The sequence below is a fragment of the Pleurodeles waltl genome, chromosome 3_1 (assembly GCF_031143425.1).
Source record: "Pleurodeles waltl isolate 20211129_DDA chromosome 3_1, aPleWal1.hap1.20221129, whole genome shotgun sequence".
Lineage (NCBI taxonomy): Eukaryota > Metazoa > Chordata > Amphibia > Caudata > Salamandridae > Pleurodeles > Pleurodeles waltl.
The window spans coordinates 1,645,556,438-1,645,576,177 of NC_090440.1; the positions used below are offsets into that span (position 1 = coordinate 1,645,556,438).

General features: G+C 46.9%; 1 protein-coding gene across 4 annotated transcripts in view; it reads right to left on the bottom strand.

Annotated features, from left to right (window-relative positions):
- LOC138285437 (neurabin-2-like) overlaps positions 1–19,740 on the bottom strand; it is a 464,888-nt gene that overhangs the window by 229,526 nt on the left and 215,622 nt on the right. For all 4 annotated transcript variants that reach the window (XM_069225350.1, XM_069225348.1, XM_069225349.1 and 1 more), the window contains exon 11: positions 7,993–8,144. In XM_069225350.1, coding sequence (XP_069081451.1) covers positions 7,993–8,144 — 152 coding nt within the window. The remainder of the gene's footprint in view (positions 1–7,992; positions 8,145–19,740) is intronic.

Below are 19,740 nucleotides of genomic sequence, written 5' to 3' on the forward strand. Positions count from 1 at the left end.
ACAGAATGTATAGCAGGATTAAGTGTCTTTTGTTGCCTGTTCTGTAATGTATCCATACCTGACAATCCTTGACTTGTAAACATTGCAATAAATCTAAGTAGCACAATAATAACAACTGTGTCATCTGACAGTACAATGACTCAACTGAAACCATTTCAAACAGCCCACTCAACATGTGGCACAACGCGAAGGTCAGCTTCCTCCAATTTGCTGTTAAGTTGCTGAACAATATGGCCCGTACCTTTTGAATATCTCTCTGCAGGCACCAACTCCTCAATGACAATCACTCCACTTGCAATATTTGGAAATTTGGTGTCCACTGAGGCATCAGCAATGTTTTGGCGAGTTAACATCTCCAAGTTCATCTTGTTCGATGTAGGCAGCAGCTACTTCATTTGTACAGTCTTAAAAAGGCATCATGGCAGTATCATGTGCTGGATGTTCCTGAAAAAGAAGAGCTGTCTTCAAAATCAAAATTATCAAGAGCAGCAATTGTAAATCCTTTCCTGGTAAAGTGAATTGGGAGCAGTGTGCTTCTAACAAGTTCCAGCTCCGTACTATGTCATCATAACTTGTTGATACACCAATCCTATTCACTTGTCATAGATTGCGTGGGCAGTCATGTGTAGCAGAGTTTTCTTTTTTACTGTGATGCAATTCATAAAACATGATCTGGAAAAGACAGTTATTGGCACAGCATAAGCCTGTCGGTTCATGGGATCATCTTCCACTTCTTCGCTTATATCTTCAAAGTCATCATCAATGTTGTCGGCTTCTGTTCCAAATTCAAGATCTTTCTTGTTGACTCCCATGATTTGCGGAGCTCTGGGGCATCACAAAACTGCCAAAATCTAAATCTTTCTGAAAATGATTCCTGCTGATTTGACTGCATCCTGTGATCTTATTTTGGCAGCATGAACTTCAGGAGTCAAATCAGCTGAGAATACCATAAGTGGCTCATGCTTTTTGTTAGATTGACAAAAACAAATTCTATCATTCAATTCAGTTTCATCAATGTTGACCATTATTTTTCCAATCTCACGGAGTGTGAACCCGTAGCCATCATTAAAGAGTGGCTTTAAAACTTGATTTGCTCTTTCAAAGAGTGCAAACCGAACTGAAGGCTGGTGAGTACGTTGCTGCTGGGAGCTCATTGTACATTCATATTTTCGAAGGTATGCACACATGCAGTTCGGGTGGGCATACAAATCGGCAGCAAATACATTCAAATTGCTGTGTAAGTCTAAAAACATCATCTTGGAAGAAACTAGCTGCAGATAAAAACATGTTTGCACTCACATACTCTATACTTTGTTCTTTCATCAATCCCTCCGGCCTTTGTTCTGGCTTAGCCACGGATAAAACATTGAAGAGCCTCTGCTTTCTGATAAGTTGTTGGAGGTGGACGAGGGGTAGCCATTGATTTTCTAAGTGGATGGGCATTGGGTTTGGTTGTCCCTTTCTCAGAAGACTCCGATTCTTGTTGTGATTCACTGGTTTCTGCAATTTGTTGACAAACTTTTCCAGGCCTTTTTCCAATGTATACGACTTCCAGCACTTGTTGTAATGAAAGTGTGGGAAGTTGGCTCTGTATATACTATTTCAAAGTAAAAATAGTGTCCACACAGTCCAAGGGTTCCCCTTAGAGGTAAGATAGTGGAACAATTAGATAATTCTAATGCTCTATTTTGTGGTAGTGTGGACGAGCAGTAGGCTTATCAGAGGGTAGTGTTAAGCATTTGTTATACACACACAGGCAATAAATGAGGAACACACACTCAGACTTACTCCAATCCAACAGGTTTTTATATAGAAAAATATATTTTCATAATTTAATTTTAGAACCACAAGTTCAAGATTTGAAGTACATACATAAAATGCAAGATACTCCACACAGGTAAGTTAGTAACCTTGAATTAGAGCAATAACAAACAGTTTTTGTTAAAATGGCAATAAGCTATTTTAAAAGTGGATACAGTGCAAAAATCAACAGTTCCTGGGGGAGGTAAGTATTGGTTAGATTGTGAGGTAAGTAAAACACTTACAAGTCTCAGTTCCTGGGCATAGGTTGCTCACCGTTGGGGGTTCAGGGCAACCCCAAAGTTACCACACCAGCAGCTCAGGGCAGGCCAGGTGCAGAGGTCAAAGTGGTGCCCAAAACACATAGGCGCCTATGAGAACAGGGATGCTCCGGTTCTAGTCTGCCAGCAGGTAAGTACCCACATCCTCGGGGGCAGATCAGGGGGGATTTTGTAGAGCACTGGGGGGGACACAAGTAGGCACACAAAATATACCCTCAGTGGCACAGGGGCGGCCGGGTGCAATGTGCAAAGCAGGCATCTGGTCTGTGATAGAAATCAATGGAGGGACCCCAGGGGTCACTCTAGCGGTGCAGACAGGCATGGGAGTGGAGGGAATCGGGGGTCATGTTCTCGGGCCAGCCACCACCTGGGCTAGGCAGAGGGTCGCCTGGGGGACACTCCTGCACTGAGGATTGGTTCCTTCAGGTCCTGGGGGCTGCAGGTGCAGTGCTTGTCCAGGCGTTGGGTCCCTTGTTACAGGCAGTCGCAGGGGGGGCCCAGGTGGGTCGTCTCGGGCTACTCACGGGGTCGCAGTCGCCAGGGAGTCCTCCCTGTAGTGTTTGTTCGCTGGATCTCAAACCAGGGGGGTTGGGTGCAGAGTGTGAAGTCTCACTTCCGGCAGGAAAAGTGAAGTCTTTAACCTTGAAGAAAAGTTGCAAGTTTGTTGCAGGTTGTTGAGCAGAGCCATTGCTTACAGGAGTTTCTTCGTCCTGGGGGTCAGGGCAGTCCTCTGAGGCTTCAGAGGTCACTGGTCCCTGTTGGATTTGTCGCTGGTTGCAGGTTTTCGACTCAGGAGACAGGCCGGTAGGGCTGGGGCCAAAGCAGTTGTCTTCCGTTGTCTCTGCAGGCTTGTAGTTCAGCAGTCCTTCTTTAGTTCAGTCTGCAGGAATCTGATTTCCTGGGTTCTGGGGTGCCCCTAAATACTAAATTTAGGGGTGTGTATAGGTCTGGGAGGGCAGTAGCCAATGGCTACTGTCCTGGAGGGTGGCTACACCCTCCTTGTGCCTCCTCCCTGGGGGGAGGGGGGCACATCCCTAATCCTATTGGGGGAATCCTCCAAAACTAAGATAGAGGATTTCTAAAGGCAGGGGTCACCTTAGCTCAGGGCACCTTAGGGGCTGTCCTGACTGGTGGGTGACTCCTCCTCGTTTTCCAAATACTCTCCTCCAGCCTTGCTGCCAAAAGTGGGGGCAGTGGCCAGAGGGGCGGGCATCTCCACTAGCTGGGATGCCCTGTGGCGCTGTAACAAAGGGGGTGAGCCTTTGAGGCTCACCGCCAGGTGTTACAGTTCCTGCAGGGAGAGGTGTGAAGCAACTCGTCTGGCTGTGGCAGGCTGGCAGAAAGTGGTCAACCTAACACTAGAAGTCAGATTGGTATTCAGGGGGCATCTCCAAGATGCCGTCTGGGTGCATGTTACAATAAATTCCACACTGGCATCAGTGTGCATTTATTGTGCTGAGAAGTTTGATACCAAACTTCTCAGATTTCAGTGTAGTCATTATGGAACTGTGGAGTTCGTGTTTGACAAACTCCCAGACCATATACTCTTATGGCTACCCTGCACTTACAATGTATAAGGTTTTGCTTAGACACTGTAGGGGCATAGTGCTCATGTACATATGCCCTCACCTGTGGTATAGTTCACCCTGCCTTAGGGTCGTGAGGCCTGCTAGAGGGGTGACTTACCTATGCCACAGGCAGTGTGAGGTTGGCATGGCACTCTGAGGGGAGTGCCATGTCGACTTAGTCATTTTCTCTCCACAAGCACACACAAGCTATGAGGCAGTGTGCATGTGCTGAGTGAGGGGTCCCCAGGGTAGCATAAGACATGCTGAAGCCCTTAGAGACCTTTGGTACCAGGGGTACCAGTTACAAGGGACTTATCTGAGTGCCAGGGCTGTGCCAATTGTGGAAGCACAGGTACAGTTTAGGGAAAGAACACTGGTGCTGGGGCCTGGTTAGCAGGGTCCCAGCACACTTTCAATCAAAACTTAGCATCAGCAAAGGCAAAAAGTCAGGGGGTAACCATGCCAAGGAGGCATTTCCTTACAGAAAGTATTTGATCCTCTTCACCCATCAGTTTCTATCTTTTGTAAAGTTCGTCTTGCCATATTTCAGCAGCATCTCAAACTCTATTCTGTCCAGCCCCGGTTGATGTTAGCTTTTCTTTTGGATTAGTTTGGCATATGACACATTTTTCTTCGTTGAAGGAGTCCTCAGATTTTGTATATAGCAGGGGGTGGCAGAGGATCTTTACCTCTTTACCCTCTTGAAAAAGTACTTCTGTGGTTGTTTTGAATGGGAGGTTGAAGCTTCTGCAGTTTGGGATTTAAAACCTCCCTTAAACTGTGGTTTCCGAAAGGAAACCCGAAAAGGTGTGGTATAAAGGTCTCCCATTGCTTTTGCGGTATCAAAGTATTTCATGAGTTTCTCAATGGTAGTGTGTACCTCAGGTCCGAAGAGATGCTGTTTATCGAATGGCATTTTAAGCATTATTTCAGGTTTAAAACCTGAGGACCTCAACCATGCATGTCGTCTGATTGTGATGTTAGTATTAAATTCCTCTAGCTGCAGTGTCAGCTGCATCTACAGCAGACCTAATCTGGTTATTTGTAATAGCATGACCCTCTTCTACAATTTGCTGCGCCCTCTTTTGGTGTTCCTTGGGTAGGTATTGGAAGAATTCTTGCATTTCACCCCAATGTGCCCTGTCTTAACTTGCCAAAAGGGCTTGGGAATTTGGCAATACGCCATTGGTTGGCTGCCCGTGTTGCCACCCTTTTTCCAGCAGCTTCAAATTTTCTACTTTCTTTGTCAGGGGGTGCGGTATCCCCTGAAGACTGGCTATTAGCATGCTTCCTAGCTGCACTGACCACAATAAAATCTGGTGGTAGTTGTTGAGTAATGTAGAATGGGTCTGTTGGTGGAGGCCTGTATTTTTTGTCAGTGCTTGGATTTAGAACCCTAGCTTTAAATGAATCTTTAAATGGTTCTTTAAATATGTCTTCTGCATGTCTAAGCATACCATGAAGCATTGGTAACCACTGGTATTGTTTATGGGTTGAGGATAGAGTATTAAAAAGAAAATCCTCTTCTAAAGGTTCTGCCTGCATTTGGACCCTATGGGATGCAGCTGCCCTAGATATAAAACTTGGTTATAAACTGTACTATCCTCTGGTGGGGATGATTTAGTAGGGTAGAGATCTGGATCATTAGACTGAATAGGATCCGAATCATACATGTCCCATCGGTCTACAGTGTCTCCCTGTGAATAAGTATGGGAGTGTGATGGTGACGGTAGTGGTGGTGGAGTGACCAGTTGTGGTGAGAAAAGAAAGCTGCGGTGAATGCGGTGGAGAAAGCTGAAGCGATTTCGGCTTTTCCTATCGCTTGAAAATGTTTGCCGGTGGTGGGGCAGTATCAAGAGTCTCTTGAAATGCTAGCTTTCTTTTAGTCTGTGGAGGTGGAGAAGTAATAATTTTCCCAGTCTCTTTCTGGATGTGTATTCTTCTCTGCTTGCTGTCCATAACCTCCAAAATAGGTTCAATGTCAGATTCCTCTAATTGATGATCAGAGGTTAGTTTTGTGCCCTTAGAGTAATGTTTAGTAGATGTTTTGGGCACATGTTTCATTCGGGCCGAAAGTCCTTTCTTTTTTGTAATATGATGTTTTTGGCTCTGAAGTGGATCTGAGGTGTTTCGGTCCTGAAGCTGTTGGCCGAGGTTTTGGATCCGAAGCCAGTCGCATTGTTTTCGGATCTGAAGAATGTATGCGTCGGCTCGGTTCGGAGGTTGAGGTTTGTATTTTCTTGTTCGACTCAGACACCGAAACAGGTGTGGCCTGGTGGATTGTTTTGGCCTTTTTTGGTACCGAACCCAGGGGCCGGTCGGAGATTAGTTTTTTTCGGGTGGAACCACGGCTTGACAGCAGTGATGCACCCAGGCCTTGCTTGATTTTTTATAAGTGGGTGTAGGGGCAGTGTAATCACATACTGAGCCACTGTAATTGGCTGCCTTTCGGCGTCCGATCCTTGTTCGGAGTCCCAAACTGGGATCGAAACTGCCCTCTGTGTCTGCTACTCTTTGAGGGTGCCAGTGGACTCTGTGTGCTTTGATTCCATCTCTAGTCTTCTTGCCCTTCGATCGTGTAGTGTTTTCTTCGATCGAAATGAGCGGCAAGCTTCACAATCTTCCTCACGATGTTCAGGAGAAAGGCAAAGATTACAAACCAAGTGCTGGTCGGTATAAGGAAATTTAGCATGGCACCAAGGACTGAATCGGAATGGAGTCCCAATCATCAGGCTATGGCGCAGTAGACCCAAACAGGCCCAAGAAGGGCACAAGCGCTCGAAAGGGCGTTTTCTTGATGATGCGTTTTCGGAACGATTGCAGAAGAAAACGCGTTTGAAAACAATACCAACAGTATGAAAAAAGTTGATATATAGTTTCCGACCAAAACTCAGTCAATCAGAACCAGGCATCTTATTCACCTCTCCTCACCCAGGCTAGCAAGTTCAGATATCTACCACACTGCTTACTCAGTCAGACAAGATTTTGTTTTTTGTACATTTCCATTAAGGATTCTAAATCATCTATGGATCAGACTATGTTTGAGGTTACCAAGAAAAGCCTAAAAAGGCCACATGGCAGTTGAGTAAAAAGAGACTTCACTTTGAAGACCCTCATAAAGAGTGCATATATATATATTATCTTCATCTAGCTCATAAGGCCAAGGAATGTAAGATCTGTAAAACATTTTCTACAAAATTACTGAAGAATTGAGAGGCAAGATTGTTACTGAGGCTGCAAAAGTTTAAATCTGTGGATATTTATTAAAAATATCTTAAAATAACTCATTCCTAACTCTGAGCGTCCTTCAAAGGAACAATCTGAAGGAGAATGTCACAGAAAAGTGCAAATAAAATCTTCAAGAGAGGAGACTGCTTCCTCAGAATTAGCAGCTAAAACTGAAATAATCCTGTCAGAAAAGTGACAGGGCATACTATCTACACCTCCATGTCCTAAGAAAGGAAATTGACTATGGGACCACGTGGTCATCAGTGAAAGCAGCGCCAACAACATCTTCCATGAAAAAGCAATCACCAATGACGACAAAAGCTCAGTCGACGGGAGCATCGTTGATGCTCGAATCGAAGACCACGCCATCTACGAGAATATCAACTAAGATATTGACAGGGAAACCTCAGAGGAGGTCAACGGTGACGACAAAGACATCAACGGGAACTTTGTAGACGAAGATAATATTAACGTCGTCAAAAATACCATTAACCAAAATATCATCAACAATGGCTGTATATACCATATCTTCAATATATATTGCACAGCTCTGATAAACACCACGTTTACTTGCATAACACCATCAAAGACAAACGTCATCAAAACAAAAAATATCATCAACTCCAAAGGGTTTCAAAATAAGACTAATTTCTGATGCAGGTACCTCGGGTACTTTAATACCAGAAAATGCTGTCCCCTTATCCACCGCAGCACCTTTTTGACATGGAGTCAGATGAAGAAGGTTGGCTTATAACCCAACTCAGTTAAATCTAAAATATATCTCACCCCTGACAAAGATGAGTATTAACATAGAGGATTCTCTTTGAATAAAAGGGAACACACCTACCAATATTTTGTGCAGGATGAGGAAGAATATGCTATGGAAGATTCACAACAAGCTATGCAACATCAACAAGAGGAGATGGTGCAGATACCATGGCTTTGGTTACAGATTTACACTTTAGGGTAACAGATTATTATCAACATTTTCCAAGAGCTCACACTGCTTAATACCATATTGCATGGTGGAGCGATCTATGCCAGGAACAAGTAGAATTTTTCTAATCAATATTTCATCATAAAGCAGATACATTCCAGGTTTATATTAGCCATACCTCTTTATTCAAAATATGCTCTTCACTTCCAAGGGATTCTTTTCGTTTCAGTCGAGATGGTGGCTGACGTTTTACTTTAAGGGCAAGTTGAGCTTTCGCTTTATGAGCACTGGTGTCTAACCGCTGAGTTTCCCCTACAGATGTATCAAAATCTGGAAGAAAATAAAAAACTGTTGACAATGCATTCAGTTGTAGCATATACAAAATAACCAAAACACTGTGCAATTTATTTAAAGAGCACGTTATTCAGAAGAAGCTTAAAACACTATCTCATTTAAAGTCAGTATTGTGCATTTTCCGTAAAGATGTCTCTAAAACGGCATTTAATACAACATATTTAGTAAAGAATGTGTGACCATGTAAGCTTCTGTTTGTATCCTGTAGTGCTGTAGATTCACATGCCCTACATACATGGATGTTTTCAGCTTCTTTTTCCTCAGAGATGTCATTGTAGTGACAAGGTAAAGTGAACCCTCCTTTAGTTGGTAAAGAGCATGGGCACCAACCCCATTGTTAGATTGTTTTCCACACAGTGGGTGAGCGTAGGGATGGAGCAATAGATAGGACAGTTTGGTAATGATACAAGAACATATACATAAAAAAGTTTATGTATGTAAGTAAAGAACTGAATCTGCAGCAACCAAAGGCTTCAGGGGAGGTGGGAGATCTGATGTTAATCAACAGCATTACACAGTGTTAATAGATGCTTACATGATAAGTAACATATCCCAAACGTAGCATTTTTGGATGTAGATACACATGCTCTGCATTGCCTGTAAAGTACTACTCCCCTATGCAGCGGTTAGCCTGAGGATGTTGCAGAAGACTGAAATAAGGCTCTTAAAATAGCCTGACCAACTCTAGTTTGTTGGTGTGCTAGGAGATCCACTCAGCAATGCTTAGCAAATGTGTGTGAAGTGGACCACGTAGCTGCCTTACACACGTCAGCTGTGGGAATATTTCCAAGGAAAGTCATTGTGGCTCTCTTTCTGTGGAATGCAGCCTGGCATTAGCCCTAATGTAGCAGGTTTGGACACACTTGACAAGCCATCTGTGTATCCCCGCCTTAGACAAAGCATGGCCTTTATGGAGTTTGGCAAAAGCCACAGAATGTTGCTGAGTCTTGTGAAAGGACTGATTCTGTCAATGCAATACATGAGAACACACTAAACATCCAGGGTGTGAATGGCCCTTTCTGCTAACAATTGTGACTGAGGGAAAAAGACAGGGAGCTCCATGGTCTGGTTGAGATGAAAGAGGGAATACCACTCTCAGAAGGAACTTAGGCTTAATCCTGAGGACAAGACTATTGTTATTAACTTTGGAAGAAAGGTTTCTGTAAAGTGAGTGTCTAGAGCTCGCTAACATGTCTTAAGGATGCAACAGCAACAACGTAGGTGACCTACAAGGAGAGGAACTTTAAGAGGCCTGAAGGCAGTGGTTCAAAAGGAGGACCCTGGAATCTGGGAGCACAACATTAGGGTTCCAGACAGGATCTTGTGGTACTCTGGGTTGAGTCCACGAAAGCTTTGATAACTGGGATCTTGGACAAAGAAGAGTGTACCCTGTTCTGCATGTAGGCTACATTGAAGCCAAGTGTAGACTAATTGAAGTGGAAGAAAGGTCTCATTTTCCAACTGGAGGAGGTGTAGTAACTGACCATCGGTTGAAGATAAGTACTGATTTATTAACAGAGGCTACAAAGTTGTGGAGCAGCACAGCCAGCGAACATCCAGGGCATCTTCAGTTCATACAATAACTTCCAATATCAACATTCTAAGAATGTTCCTACTCACAGCCCAGCACCAGAATGTATTACATCATCACAGTACTACAGAAGATACTTTCCTAGACTGTAGGCTGTAGAGGGTCCAGGTGCTTTGATAGACAGTAATGGACAAACCTTCAACACTTTGCTGTATAACTGGCTCGCACAATGGGTCTGTGTATTTCTTTTAGGATGTCGAGGCATTCTTGAGGAAGACTGAGCTAACCAACACTAGGATCTTCGGAGCCAAATTGCTAAACTGAGCTACCTCAGGTTTGGGTGCCAGATTCTCCCTTGTTTCTGAGTGAGGAGGACCAATCTATTGGGGGTGTAACTGGAGGGCAACAGACATTTCATGGAGGGCTGAATACCAGCGACATTTGGCCTATGTGGGAGCCACCAGGATTAGAGAGAATGGAGTTTTCTGAAGCTCCCAGACCACATATGAAAGCAGTGGTAGAGGAGGAAAATCGTATACAAAAAATCCTGGCCAATTCATCCATAGAGCATTGCCTAAACATTGAAGATGTAGGAGCCTTTTGGCATTTTGAGCAGTGGCAAGGAGGTAGACCTCTGGCCCCCCCCCCCCAGAAGAGGGAGGACTTGTGGGTGGTGCGCCCACTCATGGACTTGTTGCTGCATTCTGCTGAGCAGGTCTGCAAGTCGGTGTCTACTATCAGGAGGTACTCCACCACTAGGCGCATGTGATGGAGGAGTGCCCATTACTGAATGCTCTGTACTACTGCTGACAATTACGGCAAGTGCGTTCTGCCCTGCTTTTCAACTTAAAACATGACGGTCATGTTGTCTGTCTTTATGAGGATTACTTTGTGTTGAAACTGTTGAAAGAAGACCTTGAGAGCTTGAGACAGCTGATCTAGAGACCACATGCTCTAAACAATTAATATGTTGAGGATATGATCCCTATCCTGACAGTTAGGCGTCTGTAGTGATGGTCACCTGCAAAACAGGGAACAGGAAGGGCCATCCTTGCAACAGATTGTTGATAGTCTACCACGGCAGAGAGCGAGGTAGACCATCAACGGCACATCCCAATTCCATTAATAATTCTTTGACAAATCTTAGCCAAGGGATATTTCCAGAGCAGGATTACCCATCACCTTCTTGAGCCCTTCTTGGAAAGAATGCAACTCAGGGGAGGCCCAGAATCTTCTCCAACAGAGGGCTGGCCTATTCCCTGCCGCTACTGCGATAGGCTTGAGATACAGATCTAATCTGAGTGGAAGTAAGGGTGTACTGAATGGATTTATCAATACTGGTAGACTTAAGGGAAGACTGGGCTTTAGGAGGGCACACAGAAGCTTTCCTTTTCCCTATCGCTCCTAGGAGCACAAAAGCCAACAACGCTGTGCTGCTATAGACTGACTAAAGGCAAAAGTACAGCATAAGCACAGCATTCAAACTTACAGAAGCTCCATGAATAGTCCCAGGTACCTTACTGCTTTGTAAGTTGGATAGCACATTCCACTGGGACCCAGAGGGTCAGAGAATGGGCCCAGCCCACCCGCCTCTGAGCTCCGACAGGCACACACGTGCCCGTTTATGGCCCAGGCACTCAGCCAGTGTGCGTTCCATGCAGCAGGTGCAAGCGACTCCACTTAAGCACATCCAGGGGCAGGAAACTGATGTGCGGCCTCTCCCACCCGCTGTTGGTGCCAGGTGGCGTAGTTTCTCAGACTCCCCCGGTCCCTTGGGCAACAAGCTTCCTTGTTCCTGCAGCCCACTTAAGGAGTGTGAGCGGCTCCAATTAAGCACCTCCTGGCGTGGGAAACTGATGGCCAGCCTCTCCCAGTCGCAGTTGTGCCAGATGGTGTAGTTTCTCAGGCCCCCCCCCCCAACCCCGTCCCCTTGCAACAAACTCCTTGATCCTGCCTCCCGTGCAGCAGGTGCAAGCGGCTCCAATTAAGGACCTTTTGTTGTGGGCAACTGACGTGCGGCCTCTGGCAGCTGAAGTTGGCGCCGGGTGGTGTAGTTTCTCATTTCACTGGTCAACAAACTACTTGTTCCTGCAGCCCGCGCATTGGGTGCGAGCAGCTCCAATTAAGGGCCTTCTAGCGTGGGAAACTGACGTGGGGCCTTTCCCAGCTGCCATTGGTGCCGGGTGGTGTAGTTGCTCAAATCACCTCCCACCCCACCTCCCCCCCAACAGCCCCCTCTCCCCTCTGCCCCCCTCCCCAAGGGCAACAAACTCCTTGTTCCTACAGCCCTTTCTCTCAACTTGGTTGCTTTGTGACCATGGTCTTTGCCCCGATCTACAGTATATCACTGGATGTGTCACAGCACTATTCTCTACCTGGTCGATACCCTTCTTGCCGTCTCACAGACTGATAATACTTGCAACCTGGTGTTAAAACAGTGCTTTGTATGGGGGGCATTGCCAAAATGGCGGCCGGAGCGGACGCTTAATCTGAGCTCCGCTCGTGGCCCACCAAAGATAGGACTATTAGGCCGTTCCTGAGACCGCCTGTATCGTCGTCTTGGCGCTGCAGACCCCCTGGGAGCAGCCGGCGACTCTCGGTGCTGAACTAGACACGCTGGGCTCGCGCGTAGACTGAGACGCCTTCCCGCCTCACTGAAGATCGTTGGACCCAGCGGTGCGGGGTGAGCGGGGCCCCTGAAGGCTGGGCGCCCAAAAACTGAGGAAGCACAGCTAAGCGGCAACGAGAGCAAACCAGAGCCCCTACGAGACCCGAGAGGCCTCGGAACAAGCCTCGTGTGCTCGCGCTGCAAGGACCGCGAGGAAGTGAGTGGCTGGATCGCCCGGCGGTGCGGCTACGGGGCCTCGTTGAGTGCGCGCCCCGCTGGTGCCCCTCCACCCCGTGACAGAAATCACAAACAGTGCTGGCACGCATCGGCGAAAGGATAAAGTGGGAAAAAAAAGAAAAAAAACTCTAGACTGGTTAATACTGGGTGGCACACCGAGGTGAGGAGATACCGAATAAATGGCAAACTGTATTAAAGAGTTTATCATTTTAAAACTCGACAAGTAAAACAGTACCCCTGACCACTCCCTCCCAGCAACGCAGGAACAATTGCCATTATGATCCCCAGGGGGTCTATAATACAAGGGACCAGCACGCAGACACCTGACGAGGCGAGAAGGGAGTGGGGGACAGGCATCGCAGGAACAAACAGGGACGAGAGCGCCTGATCGGGGGCCCTGTGTCTTGCCGTACGGCCGGGGCGGACTGCGGTACATAACGGGACCCGGGTTGACGACAACTCACCTGGCGGAGGACAAAGACACGCCGCGGACGACCATGGTTAAACCAAAGCCACAGAGGGCACACACCAGCACAGAACATGTGACACCTGTCGCAGAGGGAGAATCGAGACCTCAAGCCGACGCTCTACATAGGATGTCGGAGACTCTGGCCACTCACTCAGCGCAATTTGACAAGGTGCTGCAGGTGATACTAGACACTAAGGCCTCCCGGGAGGGGAAAATAGACTCGGTGGTACTAGAGGATAATCTCCTCCACGCAGATCACCGTAAATTGACGGAAAGGGTCAACAATGCACTCAACCTGTAATATCTGAAATAAAAGCTCAAATCAGACGAATGGAATCTGAAGTGACGCAGCTACAACGCAGAGCCGAGGACGCTGAGGGCCGATCACGCAGGAACAATGTAAGGTTCCTGGGTGTCCCGGAACGAACGGAGCTTCCCAATGCTAAACTCGTCCTGGAGCGATGGCTAAAGGACACAGTGTTGACCCGAAATATGTCACCGATGCTGGTGGTAGAGCTGGCCCAACGGGTCCCGGGCCGTCCGTTCCAGCCAGGCACATCACCCAGATTGCGAGATTCCTAAATTACAGGGATAGAGATCAAGTGATACAGGGCTTTCGACCTCAAGGTCCTATCCGCTTGGAGAACTCGGAAACCACTACACAGTGGAAGTTCAGCGTAGACGTGCCACCTTCACTAAAGTAAAGCAGGTGCTCCGAGTCAAGAACTTCACATTCTCCCTCTTGTTTCCGGCCCGATTAAGAGTGATAGACAGGTACAGAACTCTCTTCTTCCCACTGGCGGAGGATGCATGGATATGGCTGCACGCCAAGGGCCTAGCAGAACCAGTGGAGGAGCCTGATGGAAACAGGGAATGGCTGGAACAGCTTCCTCAACGAAGAAACGGGTTCCAAGCATGCCCATCAAAGCTACAAGCAGATGACGCACAGGTACAAGCCCTGAAAGAAGCAAATAGGTTTGTGACCATGCCAGCACTATCCAGGAATGAAAATGGGAATTCCTCACGAGGTCACTTAAGCCCTCCTTCGTCGCCACTTACAACCGGCCCGACCTGACACCACGCACGGCTGATGACATATGAAATAAAACAGATGGATTTGGAAACACCAGAGCTTTGAGCCCTAAGGGACACAAATTAACACTACGAGACATAAATAGCCCTGACAGATGGGCAGTGAGGGGGAGGCTTGAGAACAATGACCCAGATATGCTACGTTTCCTTTGGCTGCGAGGGTACCAACCCAGAACCCGGAAAAGGAAACCGGATCAACTACCACACCGGGGGGCCGAATGTGGACGAATGTCCGGGCGGCGGAGACTCTCAGGAAGACATGATCATCTGGGTCACGAGCAATCGCCAACTCAGATTCTCAGCGACCACGCCCTCGTCCCCACACGGGCTACCAAATGGACCTATATTGGAGTAACGTATTTGCTGGCACCGGTTGTGCTATACAGTTTATTGATGTTTTGGTTACTGTTAGTTTTATTACACCTTTACACCTTTCCTTACATGCGCTATATATTCTACAATCAGCGAGGGAGGTTGGTTGGAGGGGGGGCCTCTGGTTGGGGGGGTCTTGACTGACAGAGGGGGATTACAAAGTAAAGTTGTTCTGAAACCATGACTATATATAATATTCTCACCTGGAATGTGAGAGGGATGGCTAATACCTCCAAGTGCAGCAGAATATATAATTACCTCAAATGTCACGCAATACACATAGCAATACTTCAGGAGACACACCTCACAAACGCCGAATTGGGTAGTGTTGACAGGAAATGGCCGGGAACAATATATGGCACTAAAGCACCGACATACGCAAAGGGGGTGTTGGTATGGATAGCTACCGGGGTCCCCTATAGAATCAAACACACACAAATAGACAAGGACGGCAGGTATGTTCACTTGTGGGGAGAATTAGATGGAAAACAATTGACCATAACAGGAATATATGCACCCAATATTAAACAGGGAGATTTTTTATTATCCACCTTATCATGGGATCCGTCGATACCCAGCATTTGGGGTGGGGGAGATTTCAACTGCGTTCCAGACATAAATATAGACAGATCCCACCCTCCGCTCGAGGGCGCTCAAAGTAGAAGACTCTCCCAAGTGCTGCGAACTTGGCTGACAGAGAGGAGACTCCAGGATGTTTGGAGGAACTCAAACCCCCACAGACAGGGAATACTCCTTCTTCTCCTCAGTACATCAACTCCCCACCCGGATAGATTTGCTATTATGCTCCAGCGAACTCACTCAACTCATGGACAAAGCATCATACCTAGCTAAAACTATATCAGACCACAGTCACCTAGTTACTACAATGCGATGGGGCAGGATGGTGGCTCGTAGACCTAGTTGGTGCCTGCAGCCTTCCCTATTACGGGATCCCCCCTTTTGTGCCGAGTTAGCAGAGGGTATAAAATCATATTTCAGGATAAACGCAAAATCGGCATAATCGAGAGCAGTCAGGTGGGACAGGCACAAGGTGGTAATACGAGGTTTATGTATGTTGCCGTCTGGCGGAGTTAGACGCACGTTGATCGCGGAGCTACATGGTGTTGAGGGGAGATTGCGGGAGGCAGAGAGGAGGGTGGAGGGAGGCAGGGAGACATGAAAGAAGTGACTGAATTAAAAGCGCAATGGACTGAGACTGATGCTCGCTTGAGGAAATTTGACTACCGGCATTATACGGCAAGATTGCATGCCGAGGGGGACCGATCTATCAGATTATCATCATGGCTGGTGAAAGGTGAGCAACAGCACTCCACCATAAATGCCATTCGGTTAGATACGGGCAAAATAGTCAATACACAACGTGAGATAAAAGAGGCCTTTAAACTATACTATGCCACTCTGTACAGAGCGCGCCCCCGTCCCGTCGGAGGAACAGTTGAGAGAATTCCTCCAGACATCCCAATTAACTCGCTTAACGGAAGCACAATCATTAGATTTGGAAAAACCAATAGAAATGGACGAGATCCAGCAAGCCCTGAAGCAAATGGCCCATAATAAAGCCCCAGGTGGAGATGTTCTCCCAGCAGAGTACTATCAGGTTTTCTCAACACAGACGGCAAAACTATACCTAGAAATGCTGCAAGAGGTATATGAAAAGGGCCACCTCCCAAAATCACAACGGGAGGCGGTCATAGTGGTCCTCCACAAAAAAGGACGTGACCCTCTGGATGTCTGGTCCTATTGTCCCCTATCTTTGCTGAACTCTGACTGCAAATTGCTGGGGAAGGTGTTGGCAAACCGTCTCCTCCCGATGATGCAGACATTAATTCACCCAGATCAATCGGGTTTCATACCCGGCCGCAGTACTCATATCAATATCAGGTGCCTCTTAAGATTAATAGCCGAGACCCCGGAATTAGACCACTTGCGAACGGCGGTCTCGCTAGATGTAGAAAAAGCATTCGACACATTAGGATGGGCATACCTGATGGAAGCCCTCAAACACATGGGTTTCGGAAACACATTCACAAGGTGGGTAGCAATGCTGTATGCAGACCCGAAGGCAAGAGTTAAGACAGGCGGAATTATATCAGAGAGGTTCACGATCAGTAGAGGCACCAGACAAGGTTGCCCATTATCGCCACTCCTGTTTGCATTGGCAATTGAGCCGCTCGTGGCTCGGTTACGATGTGAGGCTCCACCCTGGGGTATTCTAGATGGGGGTGAACACAAAATCATCTCCCTATATGCAGATGATGCATTAATATACTTATGCAATCGATCTGAATCCCTGCCAGACCTACTACAACTACTAGATATATTTGGGGACATATCAGGCCTACATGTAAACTGGCCAAAGTCATGCCTGTTCCCGCTGTAATAGATTCCGAACCCCAAAAGAGAAACCTCCCCTGCACATAATATACAATGGTGTTACACCACCTTCAAATATTTGGGAGTGCAAATATACCATGATGAACTGGACCTCAGAGAGGGAAATTTAGACAGGACGATTAGATCTATAAGAGGCTTGATGTCCTTTTGGTGTTCACTCCCACTCACACCCTTAGGAAGAGTAGCAATAGCTAAAATGATCATATTACTTTGGATCCTGTACTATCTGTCGGCCTTACCGCTAAAGCTCCCCAAGAACTACTTTGCGCCTTTGTCCAGTCTACTGACGGATTTGATATGGAATGGAGGACGCTGCCGGGTGGCTCTAGCTAAGACTTATATGCCACTGGAAAAGGGGGTGGGGGGGCGTTTGGAGTGCCGCAGTTTGATTTATACTACACAGCGGCACAAATACACTGGATCATGGATTGGATGTGCAATCCAAACAGTTCAGAGGGACAAATGGTGTATACCCAGCTGGGACACCTAGACTTATTCAGGTGGCTCATAGGCCAAGAAAACCCACTCCCCCGCAGTAATATTCTGATGGGAGTGGCAGAATGGGTGTGGCGTCGATACGTGATAATGAAAGGGCAGACAGCACCATACTCACCCAAGATCCCATTGCTCGATATCCCTGCCGCAAATAAAATAAAAAGACAGTTTAAATTATCTACCTGGGTCGACAAGGGTGTACAAACTATTGGAGAAATATTTGGGGAGGGACACTTCCAATCGTATGAGACATTGGCAAACACACACAACTTAGGAAGGGGCGAATTTCTCACACACAGGGCACTGCAACAGGTAGTGCGCAATACATGGGGAAATGGCAATGGCGAACCACACACATCAACGGCGCTTCACGAATTACTGCTGGGCGTGGGCGCGCAATCGGATATATCTTGGATTTACAAGATACTACAGAATTAACCAGAAGAGATACAGCCACAGGCTCAAATCAGGTGGGAAACGGCCCTGCTATCATCATTACCCAATCAAACGTGGAACACAGCGCTTGCAACTACACGAGAAGTATTGAGAAATGCTTGTTTCCGATACACCCAATTCAATTACCTACACCAGACATACCTCACCCCAGCTAGGATAAAACGAATGTTCCCACAGTCAGCCCCAGACTGCCAGAGATGCGGGTCTCTGGAAGCAGACTTTTTATATATGACATGGAGTTGCACATCAGTACTCTGCATATGGCAGGATGTAACGACGCAGACGAGATTGGCCTTACTCCCAACTCCGGAATCCTGCCTATTATGGATACGCCCACGGCCAGGAAAGGACAGAGAAACATCGGTGTGCAGACCTTGCGTTCGTTTTACTCAAACGGTTAATAGCGATACAATGGAAATCGCCCAGCTCACCAGATATACACTGATGGACATCAGAACTACTGCACCAGGCCAGGGCAGAAGCGCAACAATACGCGAAATGCGCAATAGTGGGATCGAAATCAAGGGGGCGGAGATATGGGACTCCCTCATAGAGCAGCTGGAACAAAAAGGTGACACTGGTCCTCCATGAGCTAACACTACACCATTTGCATATATACATATACACAAATCATCTCCTTGCTCTGTTCGGAGTCCCCTAGCGACGGGCAGTTCACCTCCTTCCTCCCTCCCCCCCCCCCCATCCCTCCTATAGGCTCCAGCCCCAGCCCCAGCAACACCTCCCCCACACAATATGGGACATGTGCCGGATCACTGGCACATGATAATTCCTTTTAAATGGTGCTTCACTGTTAACATTCTTTATCTTATTCCTCCTTTCTATTATTTTTGAATGTTAATCGAGATATCTGCTAAGATATCAAGCAGACAGTAGAGTTATCCGGGATGTAGGATGGATCGTCACAATAACTCAACGTCATGTTTAAAGCATTGTAAAGTACTTGATAAAAATCAATAAATAGATGATAAAAAAAAAAAAAACAGTGCTTTGTATCACACTTCTGCCTTAGCCATAGCCTATAAAAAACATGCCGTTATAAAATGAAATGGCAATCCACTTGCCGACACAGGACGGATGGAAGGTGGGGGGTCTTCCTTGACAGGATTTCAATTCCTGACATGCACATCCCACATGTAAGGGGAGAACCTCAACCCACTGAACCACCTCACCAGGTTGCTGGCACTTCTATCCTGCCTCAGTGGGGTCTGCTCTCCATGAAATGCATCCCCTTTATTTTGTCTTGGCAGCTTGGTTCCCACTGCGATCTTGGGTACATCTGCCCATGCCCTAAACACTGTATTCTGAATAGAGCATATCTCACCCTTTGTCGCATTTTCAAGATTTACCAAGTGACTCCTTTCACTCTGTCCTCAGTACCTCTCCCCCAACAGAACGCCCCCATGTATTGTGGCTGTGTGGGTCGCTGACCAATTACTGGACTGCTATCATCACCATACTCCATCAAGTTACAGGGTGTTGTTTAAATAATTCCTTAGAAACGTCTGTTAGGCCTCTTCTGCCCACACTCAGAGACAGCCTCTAAATTCCTGGACCTGACTCTGTTATTGGCAAGGCGCCAAATTACAACGAGGAGGAAAACCCTGCACCACTGACACTACAGTCTTGGGGCCACGCGACCGCCCCCTGAATAATATCCGAAAGTGCTCACCGTCATAAGGAAGAAAGGGCGGCTTTATGTAAACAGCCCATTGCTCAAGGTTAGGATTCTTTGGCTGAGACATTTTTTCAAGTCATTGAAGACAATACACATACCCCAGAACGTCCTACTATAGTCACACTGCCTCACTAGTTTCTCACCCCAATGGAGACAGGCTTAACCAGTAACAATCACAGCCAATATTTTATTCAGAGCAGC